This window comes from Cyrtonyx montezumae, unplaced genomic scaffold, assembly GCF_038088225.1.
Source record: "Cyrtonyx montezumae isolate F1298 unplaced genomic scaffold, pur_monq_1.0 scaffold_8, whole genome shotgun sequence".
Classification (NCBI taxonomy): Eukaryota; Metazoa; Chordata; class Aves; order Galliformes; family Odontophoridae; genus Cyrtonyx; species Cyrtonyx montezumae.
The window spans coordinates 39,117,977-39,136,595 of record NW_027072089.1 but is presented as its reverse complement, the minus strand read 5'-3'; the positions used below and the strand labels follow the sequence as shown (position 1 = coordinate 39,136,595).

The window sequence follows — 18,619 nt, the reverse complement described above, 5'->3', positions numbered from 1 at the left end:
CCTCTTGCCTTTAAACCAGCAGATGGTGGATGGATGCATACACTGACATAATGGAAGAAGAAAAAAGAAAGCTTAACTATTTTTAATTCTCTTAAAACATTTTGGATGTTGTCATTTGAAACCATTCTTATTCTGTACCACTTCAAAGGGATGATTTTCAAAAAACTTCCATGAGAAACAGGCTGGGAGAAATTAGGGTTTTGCGAAAGCTATCTCCAAATACTTTTTTGGTCAGGATCTACATTTTCCTGTTGGCCCATCAGGTATGGTACTAACATAAGGTACAGAGATCCACATGTGTTAACGTACAATAGATGTCTTGGAAAGTTTAAGGGGTCTTGGCTACATTAATGATCTCCTCCAGCCTTTTGGTGTGGAACACCAGATTTTTTTCATTTGTTTTTGGACTGTCATACTGAACATTTTATTTATAGGTTCTTTCTCTTCCAGAGTGGGAGGAAAGGGGAACTTTGGTCTACAAGTAAACAAACTGACAAAAATAGGTGTTTGTGTGGTTCTTCCAGATATACATTCAACTTACACAACTGTCTGCAGCTGCAAAGAATTACAAGTATGCCTCAAAAATTCTCAATCCTGCATTCCCTTGTTCTTGTTTAACTGCTATCATTTTTGGATGATAATACCTGCTATTTTACTCACACAAACCTTTGAAAAACTGCTACAGTCTATTTAAATTAATCATGAATATTTAAGAACCAAGAAATTCATATAGTACCAAGTTCTTGGCTTTAATAAATACTCGGTAAATGCTTATTATTTACTGAGCTTCCTTCAGATTAGAAGTCCTTAACAGTTCACGTTAGCCCATCGGCTGTATCACATTTTTGAGTTTACCTTCAGGCAATGGATAATGCTCTCCAACTACTTCTGCACAGTTCTCCTGCTTTGAGTCAGTTTCTAGGTTCTGGGACAACCACCATAAAGAGCTTCTACTGTGAACATCTCCCTCTGTTACTAGTGATTCCATCATATAAAATCACCTTGCACACATTAAGTGGAAGAAAAGAAATGTTATCTAGCTCTATTCTTGCTCTTGTCAAATATCATCATGTAGCTCTAAGGACAAAAATAGCATGATTTTCAAATAAAACCTTTTAAAGCTGTAAAGTTTTAAAGTACAGCTGTACTGTACTTCTTACAGTAGCAGTATCTTATACCTACCCTTTCTTCACACAATTACTTTTAGAGATAAAGAAAAGACTGTAGATGGCACTGAGACAAGATTTGAAACTTAACTGATATAACAAACCTTTTCTCTTTTCTGTTCAGCCACACCTTTTCTAGCATAAATCAGACTAATTTTCTCTTGGTCCTTCAAGAAACGTCTCCGCAGTCTTAAAATTTCTGCTCGTTCATCTATACCTAGGCGTAAAATAGAACATCACCATAAGGAGTCAGTTCTCTTCCTCACAACACACAGTTTTGGCAATTCTTAGCACCTAGCTTTTTGCCTTAATTCGTGCTGCTACCAACACACACTCCTGGAAACCAGATCTGTAAAATTCAACTACAGATAGAATGGTAAAAGACTGTCAGGCAAACAACTGACAAAGATGACTGAAATGTAATGTAAAAATTGCACTGTAAGGCCTACGCACCTTTAGTCTTGCTGTCCACCTTATCTCCAGGTAATCCCAGCCCTTTTTTCCCAAAATCTGGCCCCACTGGTTTAAAGGTTGCTTGTTTAAACTTTTCACTTCGTTTGTTAACTAACAGCATAGATGAAGACAAAGACTCAGAAGAAGGAACTGTATACTCTGCCAAAGTGTCAATGCTGTTTCCAGTTAGCCAATTAAAAGAACTTCTACCACCTTAAAAAAAAGTAGAAGAGTAACATGTCAGCATAACCCAAATGTAAACTTCTATGAAGCACATCATTTCCCGCCCCTAAAAATATAATTCCCAGTGTTCATAAGTAGAACAGATGGCAAGAAAAACTTCTACATTAGGCAGAACATTAAAAGTGTATCAGACCAATAAAAATGTGAATACATTTTTTTCCTCATTAAAAAATAAAAGCTCTTGAATACTAAGTATTAAGTGTATTTACACTTCCACATTAAAAATTCACATGCAACAGGAATAAAAAGAATGGAATCATTCTTACAGTAAACAACAAGATTTCAGAGGCTCCAAGTCTGGACTTACTGATATTCTGTGTAGGTGTAAATTCATATTGCCTTTGAGTAGCCCTCACTTGACCACCTACTGACCCAGAAATGGAAAGGGATCTTTCTTGTGATAAATTCCTGTTAGTACTCTGTGAAGCCTGAGTCTCCACAAACATAGGTGTGAGCATGGTACTTCTATAACGCCAACTGGAATCAATTACAAAGTCCTATAAACACACACAAAAAGTAATAAGAACAGTAAGAGTGGAGGCTTTTTGCCTTTGAAAGATAGAGTAACAGAAATGGAAGTATAGAATCTAAAACATCCTGGACACAAGGTATTAAAAAAAACAACAAAAACAAACAACACACAAGCCCTCCCTGCAGCTCAGCAAAAAAGCTTGCTGAAGTTTGGACTGGTTAGCTCAAGGTTGATTTAAAAGTTTACCACACAACACCTGTAACAGTGCTGGGTTAATTATGAATTCCAAAAACACACTTTCAATAGCCTTCACCCTGTCGTTCTCATCAAAGCAGCAGCTACATTAGGGAATTTGTCACAAGGTTGCACACAGGATAACACATCACTACTACTCACCTGAAATTTGCATTCAGATAGTGGATGCTCAAATATTTTTCTGGAATAATCTGGGCTTTTGCTTGTCATTTCAAGCAGAAAATTTGTGATTAGACTTAAATACTGTGTTTCAATCTTGGCAGAATATAAAGAACTTAACAACATCAGCATACGATCAGGAATATTTGCAGGTAATCTTGTCTCGTCACTCCAAAAATTCCTAACAATTAATCTGTAACAATAAAGAATTAATTTACTCATTCTTATCTGCAAACAGAAATGTGACATTATCAAAAAAGGTCAATTTTAAACAAAACAATAACTATGTCAACAATTAAACCTTTCACACCAGGGACCTTCTGTTGAAGTACATGGACTTCAACATTCATCTCCCATGCTCTACACCATTTAACTGATATTACAAAGGTTTACTCTTAAAAAATAAATATTTATATTGTTTTCCTCTCTAGAAGTGCTATGGGTGATTAAGCACAGAGTTCTTAGATCTAAGATCTCCTATCTTCTGCTTCACAAAAAAAAAAAAAAATTCAACATCCTCCAACACCAAATCTATTTATGCATCTGTGTACAATGAGGGCCTTGCCGAAAATCTTCCCAATGTTAACAGAGTTAGGACTAACCCCGTGAAACAGTTTTTCCATGGCTTAGAGATTTGCTTAAAAGTTCTGTGATTCGCTATAATTTGTCGTGAAGCTGTGGGACACAATTTTATAAATTAACTCATTGCAAGGGAAGGAGGTAGCATTATCTTAATGTTATTCTTTTATATTAAAATATCTTAAGAGCATCTAATTATTGATTCTTATATTATAAAGAAAGGAGGAGCAACTTGAGGACTTATTACTTCAGTCATCACAACACTGTTTACTCACTGCAGTTCAGCATTCTCATCAATCAGTCCCTGAAGTAGAACTTCTTTCACCAGTCCGAGTACTTCTTGAGAATCACTATCTGTTTGGCTTTCTGGATCACTGATGTTAAGAGAAAAACGTCTCTTAGAGATTTCTCTCAGACAACCCATTAAAGAAAATAACAGACAAGAGGATGAGGAACCTTATTAGAAAAAAAATCTCAACTTGGCATGACCACATTTTTGTCTTTATCCCCAGAAGTGGCTTGTCGCTCTGCTACTTAGAAAAAATACAAATGAGAAAGCTAAAAAATAGATTTTCATTATAAAGGCCCAGCAGAAGTAATGCTGAGTTAGCAAGGTTAAAACAGGAAAAAAAAAAAAGCGGTGGTCTTTTCCCAAGAGATACTGCAGTAAAACTGCCTGCATGTTCATCACCAGAATCATCCATTCTAACAGTACATGGTTATCTTGGGCAAATGCACACAACAGAACCCAACAACACAGCACAGCCAACAGCACCTTCCTTCAAGGACAGTCATACACCATTTTAAAAGTCAAATAGAAGGAATATCCTCATATCATCAGACCGAACAGATCAAGATCATGCCAAAGTGCTTTAATTCATCTCCTAACTACAACCAAATTTCTACAGCATGCAATTCTTACTACAGCTTAAAACACTGGAAAAAGAAAAAAAAACAACAAAAATGAGAGCATTAGACCTATTACATCACTGTGCTGTGTTGATGTAGCATTCTAGTTCTGGGCTTAAGTTCAGGTCCAAGCCTTTGTCCCTTAGTTTAAATGATAAAATCACCACAGCAGAAGGTCTGAGGTAACCCACAGCAGCCATTTGTGTGAGAACTAGAAAATCCTTCACAGAGGGCCATGAAGTTGGAAAACAGTGTTAACAAGTGCTTTCAAACCACTGAAAGACAACATCTGCAGTGAATACATACCTGTAATTATCATAAATCCACATAAGAATATCATACATGCGCTGTCGACATATTACAGAAGGGTGAGAGATGAACCCGGTCACTCCAGGAAGAAGTTCTTTAAGTTCTGGTGGTTTCAGTGCAGCCAGCATCTTGTATATTATATCCAAACAAACCCTTTGCCTTTCATCATCCCTAAAGATGAGAACGGGATAGAAAAGAAAAAATTAAATTAAAAATTATTACCTTGTTTTTCCTTTCATTGCTACATAGAGATCAGCTCAGATTTTACCAATATCTGCTTTCAAGTAAAAAGCTTTAGGTAAATACTGCAGAGTTCAACCTAGAAGTAAGAATAAAGCTAAAGCAATACGTGCTAAAGGTGAAATTCTCACCCCAGTGAACAGCAGCTGACACCTCACCTTAATGTTATATATGATTTTTCATTTGTTTTTCACACTGAGTTACCTTAACGCTCAGATTCCATTTGCTCAAACTATGAGAGCAATGAGCAAAGCCAAACATCATCTCCAAAAGCATCTGGAGGTGTAAATTTTTTATAACACTGCCTGTGATGGCTACAAAAAGCTCAGACTATTTATTCACACTTATAACCATGCAACCACTTACCTGTGTTTCATGATCTGGATGAAGTCTTTACTCTTCAATTGCAAATAGAGATCAGGTATTTCCTCTGCTCGGCACATAATTACTTCCAGACAGTAGTTTTTCATCACACCATGAAGTTTTGGTATCAAAAAGAATACTGCATTCATAAACCTTAACAAGAACATAAGCCCGTGAAGAAAAGCAAGACAGTTTCTATTACTGTGCTAGTTCTACAATGAATTCACCATGTAAATCATGACATACCTGTCAGCAAGAGGAGGAAAATTCTTAACAATTTTATTCAAGCATATTATAAACTTATCCTGTTGGGTGTTCTGATGATGTTTTAATTGCTTTATGACACAATCATAAACTGGATCTTCAAGTATCTGACAATTAGAAAGACAGTATGACATGCACAGTCATGAAATCGATAACCACTTTACTAACACACAGCATTGCTGCTGTACTGCTTTGTTTATACTGCACTTTGCTAGGTAAGATTCACCTGCTTCATACTGCCCTTATGGTGCTTCATGGCTGCTGTACAGAAGATGCCTGGCTGAAATACAACCATTTCACAGTGCCCTTCTGAGCTTTCTTTGGTTTTGAACCAAAATCTTAATTATCAAATACAAGCTTATATAAATAGTAACTATTATGACAGATTTCCACCTAGTGAATGTGAGAATAAGGCATTTTTACCAGACATTTAGTGTATGAAGCAGCAATCTTCACTAAGTGTCAAAAAACTACCTTTGAATAGGATAATATATTTAAACCATCTTAAAACCAATTTAAACCATTAGTGATAACTAACAGTTCTGTAAAGAGACACTTCCAGTATCTGTCTCAAACTTATTTCTGTGGAGATCACGTGCTATCCCTTAGTGCCAGTAATATAAAATTCAGTGAGTAACAGGTTTGCATTCACTTCATCCACTCTCTAAGAACAAGTGGATTCGTTGTCCACGTGAGCTCTAACAGCTCAAAATTAAATATAGTAGCATTGCATCTTACGCCAAAACTTGCCAGTTAATAAACATCCTCAGATATAGATATTCAAAATGTAACCCTAAACCTTCCAACTTCCAATTTTCCTTTCTAATCAAAAAACAATAAAAACAAGAAGAAAACCCAAAACTTAAACACACCAGTGTTGCTGAAACGGAGGAGCTGAACAAAGCCCATTCACCTCTAGCTCCAAAACAGTAGTGCACAAACTCAGCTCTTTGTGTGATCAAAAGCTTTTTTCATCCTGATTAACCTCTTAGTACAAAGGCTGCTGGGTTCTAAAAACATTTATTTTTGTAGCTGAACTAAGTAGCCATATAAAAGATGTATACACATTTAAGACAGTAATGGTCACACAGTGAATACAGTTACTTACATTTTGCCTCTCAGCAATATATTGAAGAGCAAGTCCCAACACTTCTGCAGCAGCTGCATAAACTTCTTTATATCGTAATAAGCCCATGTTACTGATCAGAGCTTGAAAATACCTAACACAAAAAGCAGATGTGTTACAAGCCACCACTCCATCCATCCTATGCCCTTCTCAATATTTTCCAAAATAGCTCTGCATTTCAAAAATCCATAGAATCCAAGTTAGAAGGGATACATGAGGATCATCAAGTCAAACTCCTGGCTCCACATAGGACCACCCAAAATTCAAACCATATTTCTTCTCTCCAACAGCTCGGGGCTGTGACCAACACCCTGGGCAGCCTGTTCCATGCCCACTGCCCTCTCGTGCAAGACCTTTCCCTCACCCCACCCCCCCCAAACCCTCCCTGGCACAGCTCCATGCAATTCCCTCTGATCCTGCCACTGTCAGCAGAGAACAGAGCACAGCACTGCCTATAGTAGTATTGCTATATAGGAGGGCCCTCTGGTGCTGGAGGTGAGGCCACCTGTAATTGCTAGGACATTCTTGTCCATCTTGAAAACTGTGATGATGTTTGTCAGCTTCCAGTCAAGTGGGACCTCTCCCTGTTCTCAAGGTTATTGAAAAATAATTGATAGAGGTCTCACAATGACATCAGCCAGCTTTTTATATTCTAGGATGAATCCCATCAGGCCCCATGGACTTGTATGCATCAAGTCAGAGCATTAAGTCCTGCACAAATGTGGAGCTGGCTAAGAATTTACCATTACTGCAGTCTTCCAACTCAGGGCTCCAGGGATTCCAGAACCCATTGCCAGTGTTGTAGATATGTAAAGAAGGCACTAAATGTCTCTGCTTTGTGTCCCTACTTGTGAGGTGACCAATTTCATGAAGTAACTGACCAATGTTATCTCTGGTCTTCTTTTGGTGTTAACGTTTTTAAAGAAGCCCTTTTTGTTTTTCTTCACAGAATCGGCCAGCATCCACTCTGATTGCATTTTGGCCACACAATTTTTTTCTCCACACCAGCAATCAGCATTTCTGCGGTACTCCCATGTTGCTCGACCTTGCTTCCAATGACCATACACTTTTTTTTTCCATATAAACTCTAGAAGAAGTCTACTCAGCCAAGTCAGCCTACTGCTCTGCCTACTTAACTTCTGACATTGATGTTTAAGAAGTGACCAGCAGTGACAGACCCCGATGCCTTCAAAAGCAGTTCCTCAAGGCATCGTGTCAACTAGTTCCAAGCAGCCTGAAGTCTGCACTTCCCATATCCAGGGTTAAAGTTTTTACGGCAGTGCTTCCCTTATCACTTCAATAACTTCATGTCAGTATGGCTAAGATGACCACTAATCACCACTTCACCTACAGAACTGTCTCTGTTCACAAGCAACAAATCAAGGAGGGCACGTTTCCTACTTGGTGCCCTTAGTACCTGTACTAAGAAGGTATCACCAGGTTTGCAGATAAAAAAGCATGGTGACAGACTATAGCAGGGGGATGATGGATCAAAAAGTTCCCAATAAATGAACAATAAAACTCTGATACTTTATGCTGGCAAGTTAAGAGGTTCTCTTCCTCATAAACTTTCACGAAAAATCATTCTTTGATGAGTTACATTTCTTACCTGACACGATCTATTTCACACTTCAGGTCAAAGGGAGGTAAATTGTTAGCTAGAACAATTCCCAGCAGCTGAATTCCCACTGAGTTGTCCTTTGTATCAGGATCTCCACTAGAAAACTTATCAAATATTAAGCTGTTGGATAAAAACAAAAGTAATGATATATATGAGAAACCCCAAATCACTCAGTCACTTTCTCTGCACATTATATACACACACACACAACCCAAAAACTCTATAGAAAATAAGTGCACACACTTGTATACATTTCGACCAGAAAAGTAGAAAGCAGAAGTAAAAATTAGCTTCAGTGAAGAAGTCTTTGCAGATTAGAGATTGTCAGCCTACACAAATTCTCTAGTTCACATCACAAAAGTTGTATAAAGAATGCAGTAATAATCAGTAATAGTATTTCAAACAAAAAGTAAGTATTCACAAAGATTACTCTCGCTTTTGTTGCTTGTTGTAATTCTCTATATGTTCACTCAATTTGCTTAAACAAATTACATTTCATCCTTTGGAGAGTTCAGTTCTGAAGTTCTACTGTTAGTTCTAGGGACAACAAGTTTACATTTGCAGCTGAATTTACCTTGTTATCTGCTTTGGTAACGTTCAACTAATACTCTTCAAATACTAACAAAATAAAGTTCTAAACTGCTTACCTGTAAGGTATGGAGAGACAGTTCTTCCAGCACTCTATAACTGTCTTTATGATTTCCAGATTGTGTCTGAACACAGCTCGTTTTTGATGAAAGGCATTCTTCATCAAGAACTCAAGCAATCTGTTAGCCAAAATCTCATCCTTAATATTTCCCTACAGCAAATGGAAGCACAAATAAACATTGCAACTCCAACGTATGTTCTGTTCTTTCCAAATAAGAATATCAGCTATTTTTGAAGTTAGTATTTAAGTGAAACAGTGGATTGATGTAGAAAATGATTAGAAGTGCATTAAAATAAACTCACTCATTATTTACCAATGAGTCATTACAATGTCAAAAATTAATTTTTACATTTCTTTACCTTGGGAGTAGCTACACTTGTCCAGGAAAGAACTGTAACTGCTATTTCCACTACCATATAATGAATCCCTTCACCTCCATTATTGCCAGAAACAACAAGCTGCAGCATGGGACCAAGCCACTGCTTTGCATAAGGTCGGAAAACCTTTGGGAAAGAGATAAAAAATAATCAAGGACAACATACAGATTACCCAACGATTTTATAACCAGTTCAGTAATTATTACAAGTGAGACTGCTAAATCAGTTTCTTAGCATTTTGTTTAACCTAGTCTGAAATAACAACAACAAAAAATTAAAGTGACTTTAAAAGGAAAAGCCCTCCTAACTATATTCCTCACTTCTGCTTAAAATAAGCACTTTTACAAATCCTCATGTAGAGTTGTAATTATTTCAGTAGGGCTGCCATAATACAGTTCTGTAAGATCTCTTCATGCAGAAAATCTGTCCTTATAGAATTTGATAGACTATGCCATTTACCTACTGTTCCAAACCTCTATTTCATGTTTTACTAAGAAAGCAGCATTAACTGAGTGTTAAGGGTTCCTGAATTAATTCTGAAATTGTTTTCTATTTTGTATTCAGAATATTTCAAACATCATACTTTAAAATAAGTGTCTGAAATAGGATTAGAAAGAGTTAGAGACTGCTTTTTTTTGCTCAGGGAAAGACAAATTATGTTATGCCTTTCTGCAACCAGAAAATCATCTAGCTCTACAGATTTCGAAAGAAGACTCATCTGTGACCATTAAAAACACACTGTATTTACTCCTGCGAAGATGGCAAACCATCTGCTGTATCCCTTAACCAGTATCAGTGAATCAATTACTTATAGTTTACACAAGACACATGTTGTGGATACACTCCATTTCTAGAAATAGCTTTTAGAGCAAAATGCATTTATTTTATCCTCCAAATTCTGGCACTACTTGGATTTTGGGGCTATGAACACAATCCCTTTCATCATGGCAAACTATTAAGTTTGAACTTCCTCCCAACATTTCAGTTGATAACATATTTTACCACATAAGAGCTATGCAGTTGATAAAACCTATTATGTTAACAGAAAATAAAAGGAAAAAAAATTACTCACATCCTCAGTATTAACAATAAGTTTTGCTATGAAGAGGCGAATATTTAATGGTACTGATGGATTTCCTAACTTACTATGCAGAAATTTCATCCAAAGAGGAAGGTCTATGGGAACCATGCCCTGAAATTTAAAGAAAACGAGCAAAAACCAATTCAATTATTGAACACAAGAGGCTTACCATACCAAAAAAAAAACAACCCTGCCTGAGCCACATAGGTATAGACATGAAAACCACAAAATAAGGAATTCAATCAGTCACATCTCCATTGTTATGTTATAACTAGGGAAACAATGCCAAATTTTTGGCTCATACTGGCCTCTTCCACTTTGGGCGTGATCTGGTTCCTCTGCATATGCTTAATCAGAGTGGTCATCGGTGCCATACATTCATGTTGATTAAGTTCATCCATTTCCAGTTCCATCTCATCATTTAAAAGCATGTATTCTGATGTCTCCTGAGAAAAAAAAATTACTGTGATTAATACAAATGTGTTTTCTTTTAAATTGTGATAACACTATGACTCACTCTAATATTGTCAGTATTGACAGATTTGACTATACACTCAACCTGCAACAGGGAATCAATCGGATGCATTGTTCAAATGCCTCCCAGATGAATGTACCAGCTGTGCATTGCTCTCACTTTGTGTGCCTAGAGATGTCAGTATCATGTTGCTCTGACATTACTACCTGCTAGTATAGGTGGGGCAACTGCTGGAAGTAGGAAGAGTTCTGAAGCTCACAGAAACAATTTTGTTTCACAGCTGAAGACCTGGAAGAACAGCACTTAATACCTTTCAACAACAGTTAAATATAAGGTGTCACAACAGATACAAAATACCTATGTAATAATAACAATAATTTATTCTATGCATTTGATAAAGCCAACTTGGTCAAGTGTCTTCGAAAACTAAAATACATGGGGAAAACAGGTGCCTAAGAGCAAAACAGAACCATCACAGGCCATTCCTTAGTGCACACATAGTCAAAAAGCACTTTTTAACAACTCTACTGACTTGTACCATTCAGCCTTAGAAAACCACCATAGGACATGGCTTTTCTCCAGCTTACAGTGCAGAGAAAAAAGAGTGGAAGAAAACTAACAGAACACAGCATGAGCCCTCTCCCTCATCTGGAGAAACCCATCCTCAAGTAGAACAGGTGGCAAGCTCTTTAACATAGGTACCTTTAGAGTCTGTACATGATTGACTTTGTTATTTGATACAATTGCTACAGCTGAAGAACCAACAGCAAATAAGCTCTGCTCCACTTTACTAACAGAGAACCTTGTTTTTCACAGTGTAACACACCATTTCCATCTCTCAACTTCACTAAATATACACACTATTGCTAAAAAGCATAAAAACTTCTTACACATAGAACATAAGTCACTAAATTACCTTCCTCCTGAAGTGAGCACTGCTAGCTGTAGCATCTTGGGAGCTGTAAGAAAAACCTTGGACTCCAGTAGAAAAATCAAACTGACTCATTTCCTCACTCAAACTGCTATCCATCATGTACGATGCAGAAGCTAAATACTTGGGTTCATCTAAATAGGAAAAAGAATAGACCATTAATCAAAGCTATTACAAACAAACATGCCTTTATTGACCACTGGAATCCAAGAGTGGATGGGAATTGGTTGTATGACAAAGAACTGTGAAAGCTTTTACTTGCTCCTGGTACTGTAGAAGCCAATTAGCAGTGCATCAATAAGCAGTGTATGAAAGGTAAGAGCAGTTTTTCATAGTCATACCCTGACCACCATTCCAAGCTTCCCTGGCTTCCTTTCTAATAGCGATGTATCTCTTCTTCCTTTCCAGAGGAACCTAAGCAATAGAAAGAATTTCTAAGTTACTGTTTTTTTTTCATTTAAATTTAGTGTGAATTCTCAGAATTGTCAAAAATAATCCAAACCGTATAATTACAAATGCGATTCCATGTTATGAGTGGTGATTATTAAAGCTTCAGTGTAACAGCTATATCAATTATTTCTACAGTCATTCAATACCAGACTGAAGTGTGCTAAACAAAAGGTAATTTTAAACATTAGAGGAGCACTCCATTGTTTTCTTGCTATGGAATGTTCTTCCTTTGCGTGCACAATACACTGCTACAGATATACTCATGAATACCAAATACCAATACCAAAACTCAGAACTTCCACTCACCTCGATTTCTACAGGAAACGTGTACTGACGCTTCAAGTCTATCAAGTTTTCAAAGATCAGCAAGTTCTGCAAACCAAAGAAAATTTGAAAATATCAAAGTTATAATGCTGTTATAATTTAATAACAATTGCTCTGATGTATTATCTTGCTTATTGTAAAAGTTCAAAGTACAGAAAACACAGCCAGTTCTGTTTTAGATCAACGCTTAAGAAAATTGCTTAAAAATTTTCAAACTCAATTGCTTGAGTATTCAAAGCATAGGCAATGCACTCTTTAAAAAGGATTTCTCTTATTCATGTATATTTCAAGCACTGGAAATCTTAATAGGTGTTTTCTTGTATATTAGAAAATTGATTGAGTGCGGAGAGAAAGCGGTAAATCTATCCCTACTTTACCCACTCCCAACACACAGCAAAGCCTTCATCCACAATTCAAATGACATGAAGAGGAAAGAAAGTCAACTACTTCTACTGCCTCGCTGGGTAGTTCATTATATAATTACCAGTCATTCAACTTTGATTCATTGATTTTTTGCCACCAAGCAACATTTCTTCATGTTTCATGCTCTGAAAACTTTTTCGAAGCAACAATGGATTCTCACCTTCTCTGATTTTTCAGTGAAGAGAAAGCCTTGATAAAATTTACTTTCAGTGAAGACACAGCTGATAACAGCAATAGCACAATTATATGCTGCACAGTGATACTGCCTCCTCTTCTCCAGCAGCTGACTCTCCCCTGCCATGTTTTCTGTAAATGCATCATAGCATGACCTGAAAATAAGAACAGGCAAAACTGGACATGTAAACACCAAAAGTCTTCATTGATTTTTTTCCTTGTCTTTAATGAGCCCGTGCTTTGGTTAGAAAGGCCTTCTAACCAAAGACAGCATCAATGGAATTTCAAGAGTTCTATATCACTAGAGAAGTATTAGCACTAAATCATAATTGTACCATTCACCAATGGCACAGCCAACTTCCACTGGTATCTACACAGCCATCCTTAATGCCAAGGAGACGGGAGGATATTTTCATAGAAAATGAAGATATCTTTCACCTCATACACAAATGAGTCATGTGGCTCTTCCCCAGCAACTTATCAGTGGACAGGCATGCTAATCTACACTATGGACCAGACAGAAAACTAGTTTAAATAACAGTTTTATAGGCCTTTTGCCCATAAGCACCTACAAATCTTAAGCAAATCATAGTGGGGAAAAAAAAAAAAAAACAACCACCCACAAAGCTTTTAAATCCTATTGGATGCATTATGATTCTTTTGTGTTTAAGAATACTCAAACTGAAATTTAAAGATAAATAACGATACTGAAAAGCAAGAAAAAGAAAACTGGGAAAACAAGGAGGTAGAAGTCATGCTGACATAGGATTCTACATTATCATAGAACTGCTCAGGTTGGAAAGGACCTTAAAGATCTTATTCCAACCTCCATGTTCAAGATCAGTTTATCAAATGTAAATTAAATACTGAGTATACCACTTAAAACCAAAAGCTGCACCCCAGATGGTATTCATCCTTGCCCAAGTCACACCTCTGCTTTACATGACATATCAAAAAAGAATATCTACCCAAAATCTAATTAGAAATTGAAAGGAAGCACAAGAAAAAAAGAATCTTACTTCATTAGTGCTTTGGTAAGTTCATTTCCTTCTACACTTACAGAGCCACGGTAAGCTTGGTTAATTTTAGAATCCTTGGAGTGGACATCCTCTTTTGAAAGACGTATATACATCACTTCCAGGAGTTTGTAATAACCCATTTTCTTGGTGACTTGTGTATCAAAAACACATTCATTGGACTGAAAACAAATAAGCAAAGCCTCAGAAAAATATCCTAGCTGTTGACCTTACTAAGGAGGACCATGGTTACTCTAGTTACTGCTAAATAGCCTTCAGGTTACTTTTATCTACTACAACTTAGAAGAAAATAACTTACAATTCAGAGTTCCTGTGTAATACAGCTATTAAAACCATGTTGATTTGTTTATCAGGTAAACTGTCTTAACTACAATTGACTAAATAATTAGAGTGATACCGGAGTAATATATGCAGACTATCAAATAACATCTCAGGCTCAGGACACCTTAAGCATAACACACCTGTAAGAGCAACATGAGGAGACAAATCTGTCAGTCTGAATTGTCTGTTTCCTGTAGTCAAGAAGTTGAACTAGATGGATCTTCATGGGTCCTTTCCAACTGAACTATTCTAAATTTGGATCATTTCAGCACCTTGTCTGTGCCGCTGCTCTTACGCAGATGCATCAGAAAAACTAAGGTGTGGAAGAGAACTGCAGCAAGAGTACACACACTGACAACAAAATCACTGAATTGAATTCAGATTGATGACAAGTAGTATACAAAGAAACACATCTATCTTCTGCTTGTGGCCAAGATCCTTCAGCAAGTGATTAAAAGCACAGAGCTACCATCCTCTCTCCAAGGGCTGTCATTACACAGATCTAATGCCCTTCTACCACAATGTAATAGTAGACTACACATCAAACTTAGAAGTTAGGATGGATTTTGATAGAACCTCAGATCCCTTTTTTACAGATGACTTTTCAACTATACACAGAAGAAACATGAATGTACATTAACCTCAAAGCAAGAGAATCAAAATGTAATCAGGAAAAACTAATACTGTAAGATATAGACAACTGGCACAATTGAAAGCAAGTGGTTTCAGTTATAGCATTTAAATAAAATCTAAGCAAAATTTATATAGAGACAATCAACTTTACATTTCCCAATTTATTTCATACCTTTGTAAACCTGGAATTAAGTGTATCCATAGCCTGTACTATAATCTTGCAAAAGAATTCTCTCAATGCATCCAAGTTGCAGTGTGACATGAGAGTAAGGAGGGAGCGATCCACAAAAGCTTGACGGACAGTATTCGGAAGAAGGTCTTCGTTCTGGAACATCTTGTGAACAGTGTCCAGCAGTACCACTTGTTTGTCAGTGCTGCTCCTAAGTAAGACAGAAATCAATAAAATTCATTCTTACCAGACTCCATTTGCATTTTAAAACACTTCTGTCATTAAATTATTGTCTTTGTTCATTCATACTTAGGTAACCTACAAGGCATGTAAGATCCATCAAACTTTCTACAGAAGCTCTCAGCTTCTTGCTCTGCAACAAATGGTAAACTTGCTTGTGCATCTCTGATGGTTTAATACAAAAATCACCACTAACTTTGTAAGTCTCTATCTAAAAAGAAATAAATAAAAGTTTGCATCTGGTATACATGAAAGGTGGAAGCAAATGGGAGAAGATCACAAAAGGGATTTTCCTGCTCTGAGCTGGTATGGCCTCACCTTGGGCTCTGTGTGCAGGTTTGGGCACCACAGTATAAGAAGGAAATAAAGCTATTAGAACATGTCCAAAGGAGGGTTATGAAGATGGTGAAGGCTCTGGAGGGCAAGGTGTGTGAAGAGTGGCTGCTGTCCCTGGGTTTGTCCAGCCCAGAGCAGAGGAGCTGAGGGAAGGCCTCATGGCAGCTGCAGCTTCACAGGGGGAGTGGAGGGGCAGTGCTGATCTATGCTTTCTGGTGATGACAGGGCCCAATGGAATGGAATGGAACTGTGTCAGGAGAGGGTCAAGTTGTGTGTTAAGACAAGGTTCTTAACCATAGAGTGGTCAAGCCCTAGAACAGGCTCCTCATGGTGCTGGTCACAGTCTCAAGATGACAGAGTTCAAGGTGAGTTTGGACAACACTCTGACGTAGGGTTTGAATTTTGACTGGTCCTGTGTAGAGCCAGGATTGGGACTTGATAATCCTTGTATGCACCAACTCAGGATATTCCATGATCCTAAGTGAATCACTGTTCTCAATATTTTTATAGTAGCTAGAATTCAAAAAATGCGATTTGAGCATAAGATAAATGACTCCACGCAGGAAACCATGCTTCAAAACAGTCATTACTTAATAGTCCATCATAAACTGAATGTTTGGTTTCCAGACTGAAGAACTGTCCTGCAGAGTATGTTTTTGTCAACAAAACATCATTCTGGAAACACTCTAATTAAAAAAAAAAATGCTGTTCTACTTCCAAGGGTGTTGAACAAATTAACTTGCTGACAATTTAAGTGTTATTTACTTATGCAAGCACTGTGGTTACGTAGTGATACCAAACATAGGTATTGCATACAGCACACAACTACTACCTTCAATTTCATTCTGCCAGAACGAGTCAATTAAAGAAAGCTTCACAGAATTTGTGCAGGAACTGCCTGTCATCTATAAGTTGGTGCCACTTCAGAAATATTTTGGAACAGAACAAAAGTTTTGGACATTTTGGACAAAAGTACTATTTAACTTAAACGTATTATATGAAATGTTATGATGTTATCTATCACCGTTATATGGACAATATAATAATAATAATAAAGACGTTTACATCATCAAAAATTCACTGAGACCAAGAGCAAAATGCAACAGACCAAAACTTACCTTCTGGAAATTCTTCTGAAGCTGGCTTGAAATAAGTCCTCCATAGAATGTCTGTGGTCCCTACAGAGAACTTCTGTCATCAACTGCAACAACATTGGACTCTGAGACAACTCTAATGCATCTAAAAACTAAAAGAAAGACAGAACAAAGTAAGGAGCTACGTGAAATCAAGTCAGTTCCACCCAACTTTTCCCTATCAATCAGAAGCAGTTACTCAAAACATATATATGTAATCTGTATATGTAAATTCAACGACTGGATAAAAAATTAATAACTCTAATAGCTGATTTCCTTAAGGGAACTGAGCCTATCTTTCTAATTCCAGACTGTGTGATATATAGAAACACACATACCTCTGCAATATATACATACATGCACACCCCCACGTGTTATATAGGCATTTGTATCTGGACACAGTTCAATTAGGCTTCTCATTACATAATCATCTCTGAAAGATACTAACCTTCTTAGTGCAGTCTACATAGTTATTGTGCTTCAAGGTTCCTTTGGGAAACTTATCTGAACTCATGGGAAAATTGAAAGCTACAAGCTGATCAAGAGCATTCTTGAGGTCATTAAGTTTTTCTCCAGGCAGATTAGTGAAGAACGGAAGAATTATCACTGCCTGGCCCTGAAGATAAAAGAAAAAAAAAAAAAGCTTCAAACTAAAAGAAAATCATTCACTAATTACAAAGCATCTGAGGATCACAAAAGAATCAGCAATGGTTGTGCTTACTGATTCAAAGGCTCGGTGAATCGAAAGATAAATCAGGTAGCTGCTCTTTTTTAAGGTAGTACTTTTTGTACTTTTTAAGTACAAAATTTCAGACTTCTGGCCTGAAGCTTATGCACTACCATCCACACAGCAGCGTGCCCTTGTGGTCAAGAAGGCCAGTGGTATTCTGGGATCTCTTTTTAGCATGGCCAGCAGATTGAGGAAGGAGATCCTTCTCTATCTACCCTGCCCTGGTGAGGCCACATCTGGAATACTGTGTCCAGTTCAAAAAAGACAGGGATAACCTAGAAAGAGTTCAGCAAAGGGCAACAAAGACAATTAAGGGCCTGGGGCATCTCCTGTATGAGAAAACTGGGACTTTTCAGTCAGGGGAACAGAAGGCTAAGAGAAGATGTCGTAACTGTTTATAAATATCGAAAGTGAGGGAGGACTCTTTTTGGTAGCATAAAGCAATAGAACAAGGGGCAAGGGGAAGAAACTGGAGCACAGGAAGTTGCCTTTTAACACAAGGAAGAATTTTCTTACTGCAAGTGATGGAACACTGGAACAGCTGCCCAGAGATTTAGTGCAGTCTCCTTCTCAGCAGCTATTCAAGACTCATCTGGATGCTTATGTGTTTGACCTACTGTTTGACCTATGTTTGAGAACCTGCTTCAGCAGGGTGTTGGACACAAAGATCTCTAAAGGTCACTTCTAACCCCTACAATCCTGTGATTCCATGCGATTCTGTCACCCTACAACTTGCACTTTTTTGCAGTACTCTGTCTCCCTCTCTTGACCAAATCACATATAGCAGTTACTGGTCTTACAGACATGGACCTTGGAATCATTGCACATGTTTATAACAATTTGACATTTAGAAAGTGCCAGTCCTTGCTAAAAGCCTGATTAATTGTCAGTTCAAAAAATGAACACTTAATAGTGGTAAACTGTTTGCAGCTGACAGTAAATTCTTCCTAGAAAAAAAAGAGTTACACCCAAAACAA

General features: G+C 37.3%; 1 protein-coding gene across 1 annotated transcript in view; it reads right to left on the bottom strand.

The window, feature by feature from the left end:
* PRKDC (protein kinase, DNA-activated, catalytic subunit) overlaps positions 1-18,619 on the bottom strand; it is an 80,275-nt gene that overhangs the window by 31,133 nt on the left and 30,523 nt on the right. Inside the window, exons 39-60 of the mRNA XM_065751955.1 lie at positions 17,361-17,528; positions 16,898-17,025; positions 15,207-15,414; positions 14,063-14,241; positions 13,030-13,198; positions 12,429-12,494; positions 12,014-12,086; positions 11,658-11,806; positions 10,575-10,712; positions 10,258-10,377; positions 9,168-9,311; positions 8,807-8,958; positions 8,148-8,279; positions 6,521-6,632; positions 5,395-5,519; positions 5,152-5,301; positions 4,543-4,716; positions 3,603-3,701; positions 2,731-2,941; positions 2,170-2,359; positions 1,620-1,832; positions 1,271-1,383 (exon numbers count right to left, since the gene is read on the bottom strand). Of these exons, the coding sequence (XP_065608027.1) occupies positions 1,271-1,383; positions 1,620-1,832; positions 2,170-2,359; positions 2,731-2,941; positions 3,603-3,701; positions 4,543-4,716; positions 5,152-5,301; positions 5,395-5,519; positions 6,521-6,632; positions 8,148-8,279; positions 8,807-8,958; positions 9,168-9,311; positions 10,258-10,377; positions 10,575-10,712; positions 11,658-11,806; positions 12,014-12,086; positions 12,429-12,494; positions 13,030-13,198; positions 14,063-14,241; positions 15,207-15,414; positions 16,898-17,025; positions 17,361-17,528 (3,213 nt within the window). The remainder of the gene's footprint in view (positions 1-1,270; positions 1,384-1,619; positions 1,833-2,169; positions 2,360-2,730; positions 2,942-3,602; positions 3,702-4,542; positions 4,717-5,151; positions 5,302-5,394; positions 5,520-6,520; positions 6,633-8,147; positions 8,280-8,806; positions 8,959-9,167; positions 9,312-10,257; positions 10,378-10,574; positions 10,713-11,657; positions 11,807-12,013; positions 12,087-12,428; positions 12,495-13,029; positions 13,199-14,062; positions 14,242-15,206; positions 15,415-16,897; positions 17,026-17,360; positions 17,529-18,619) is intronic.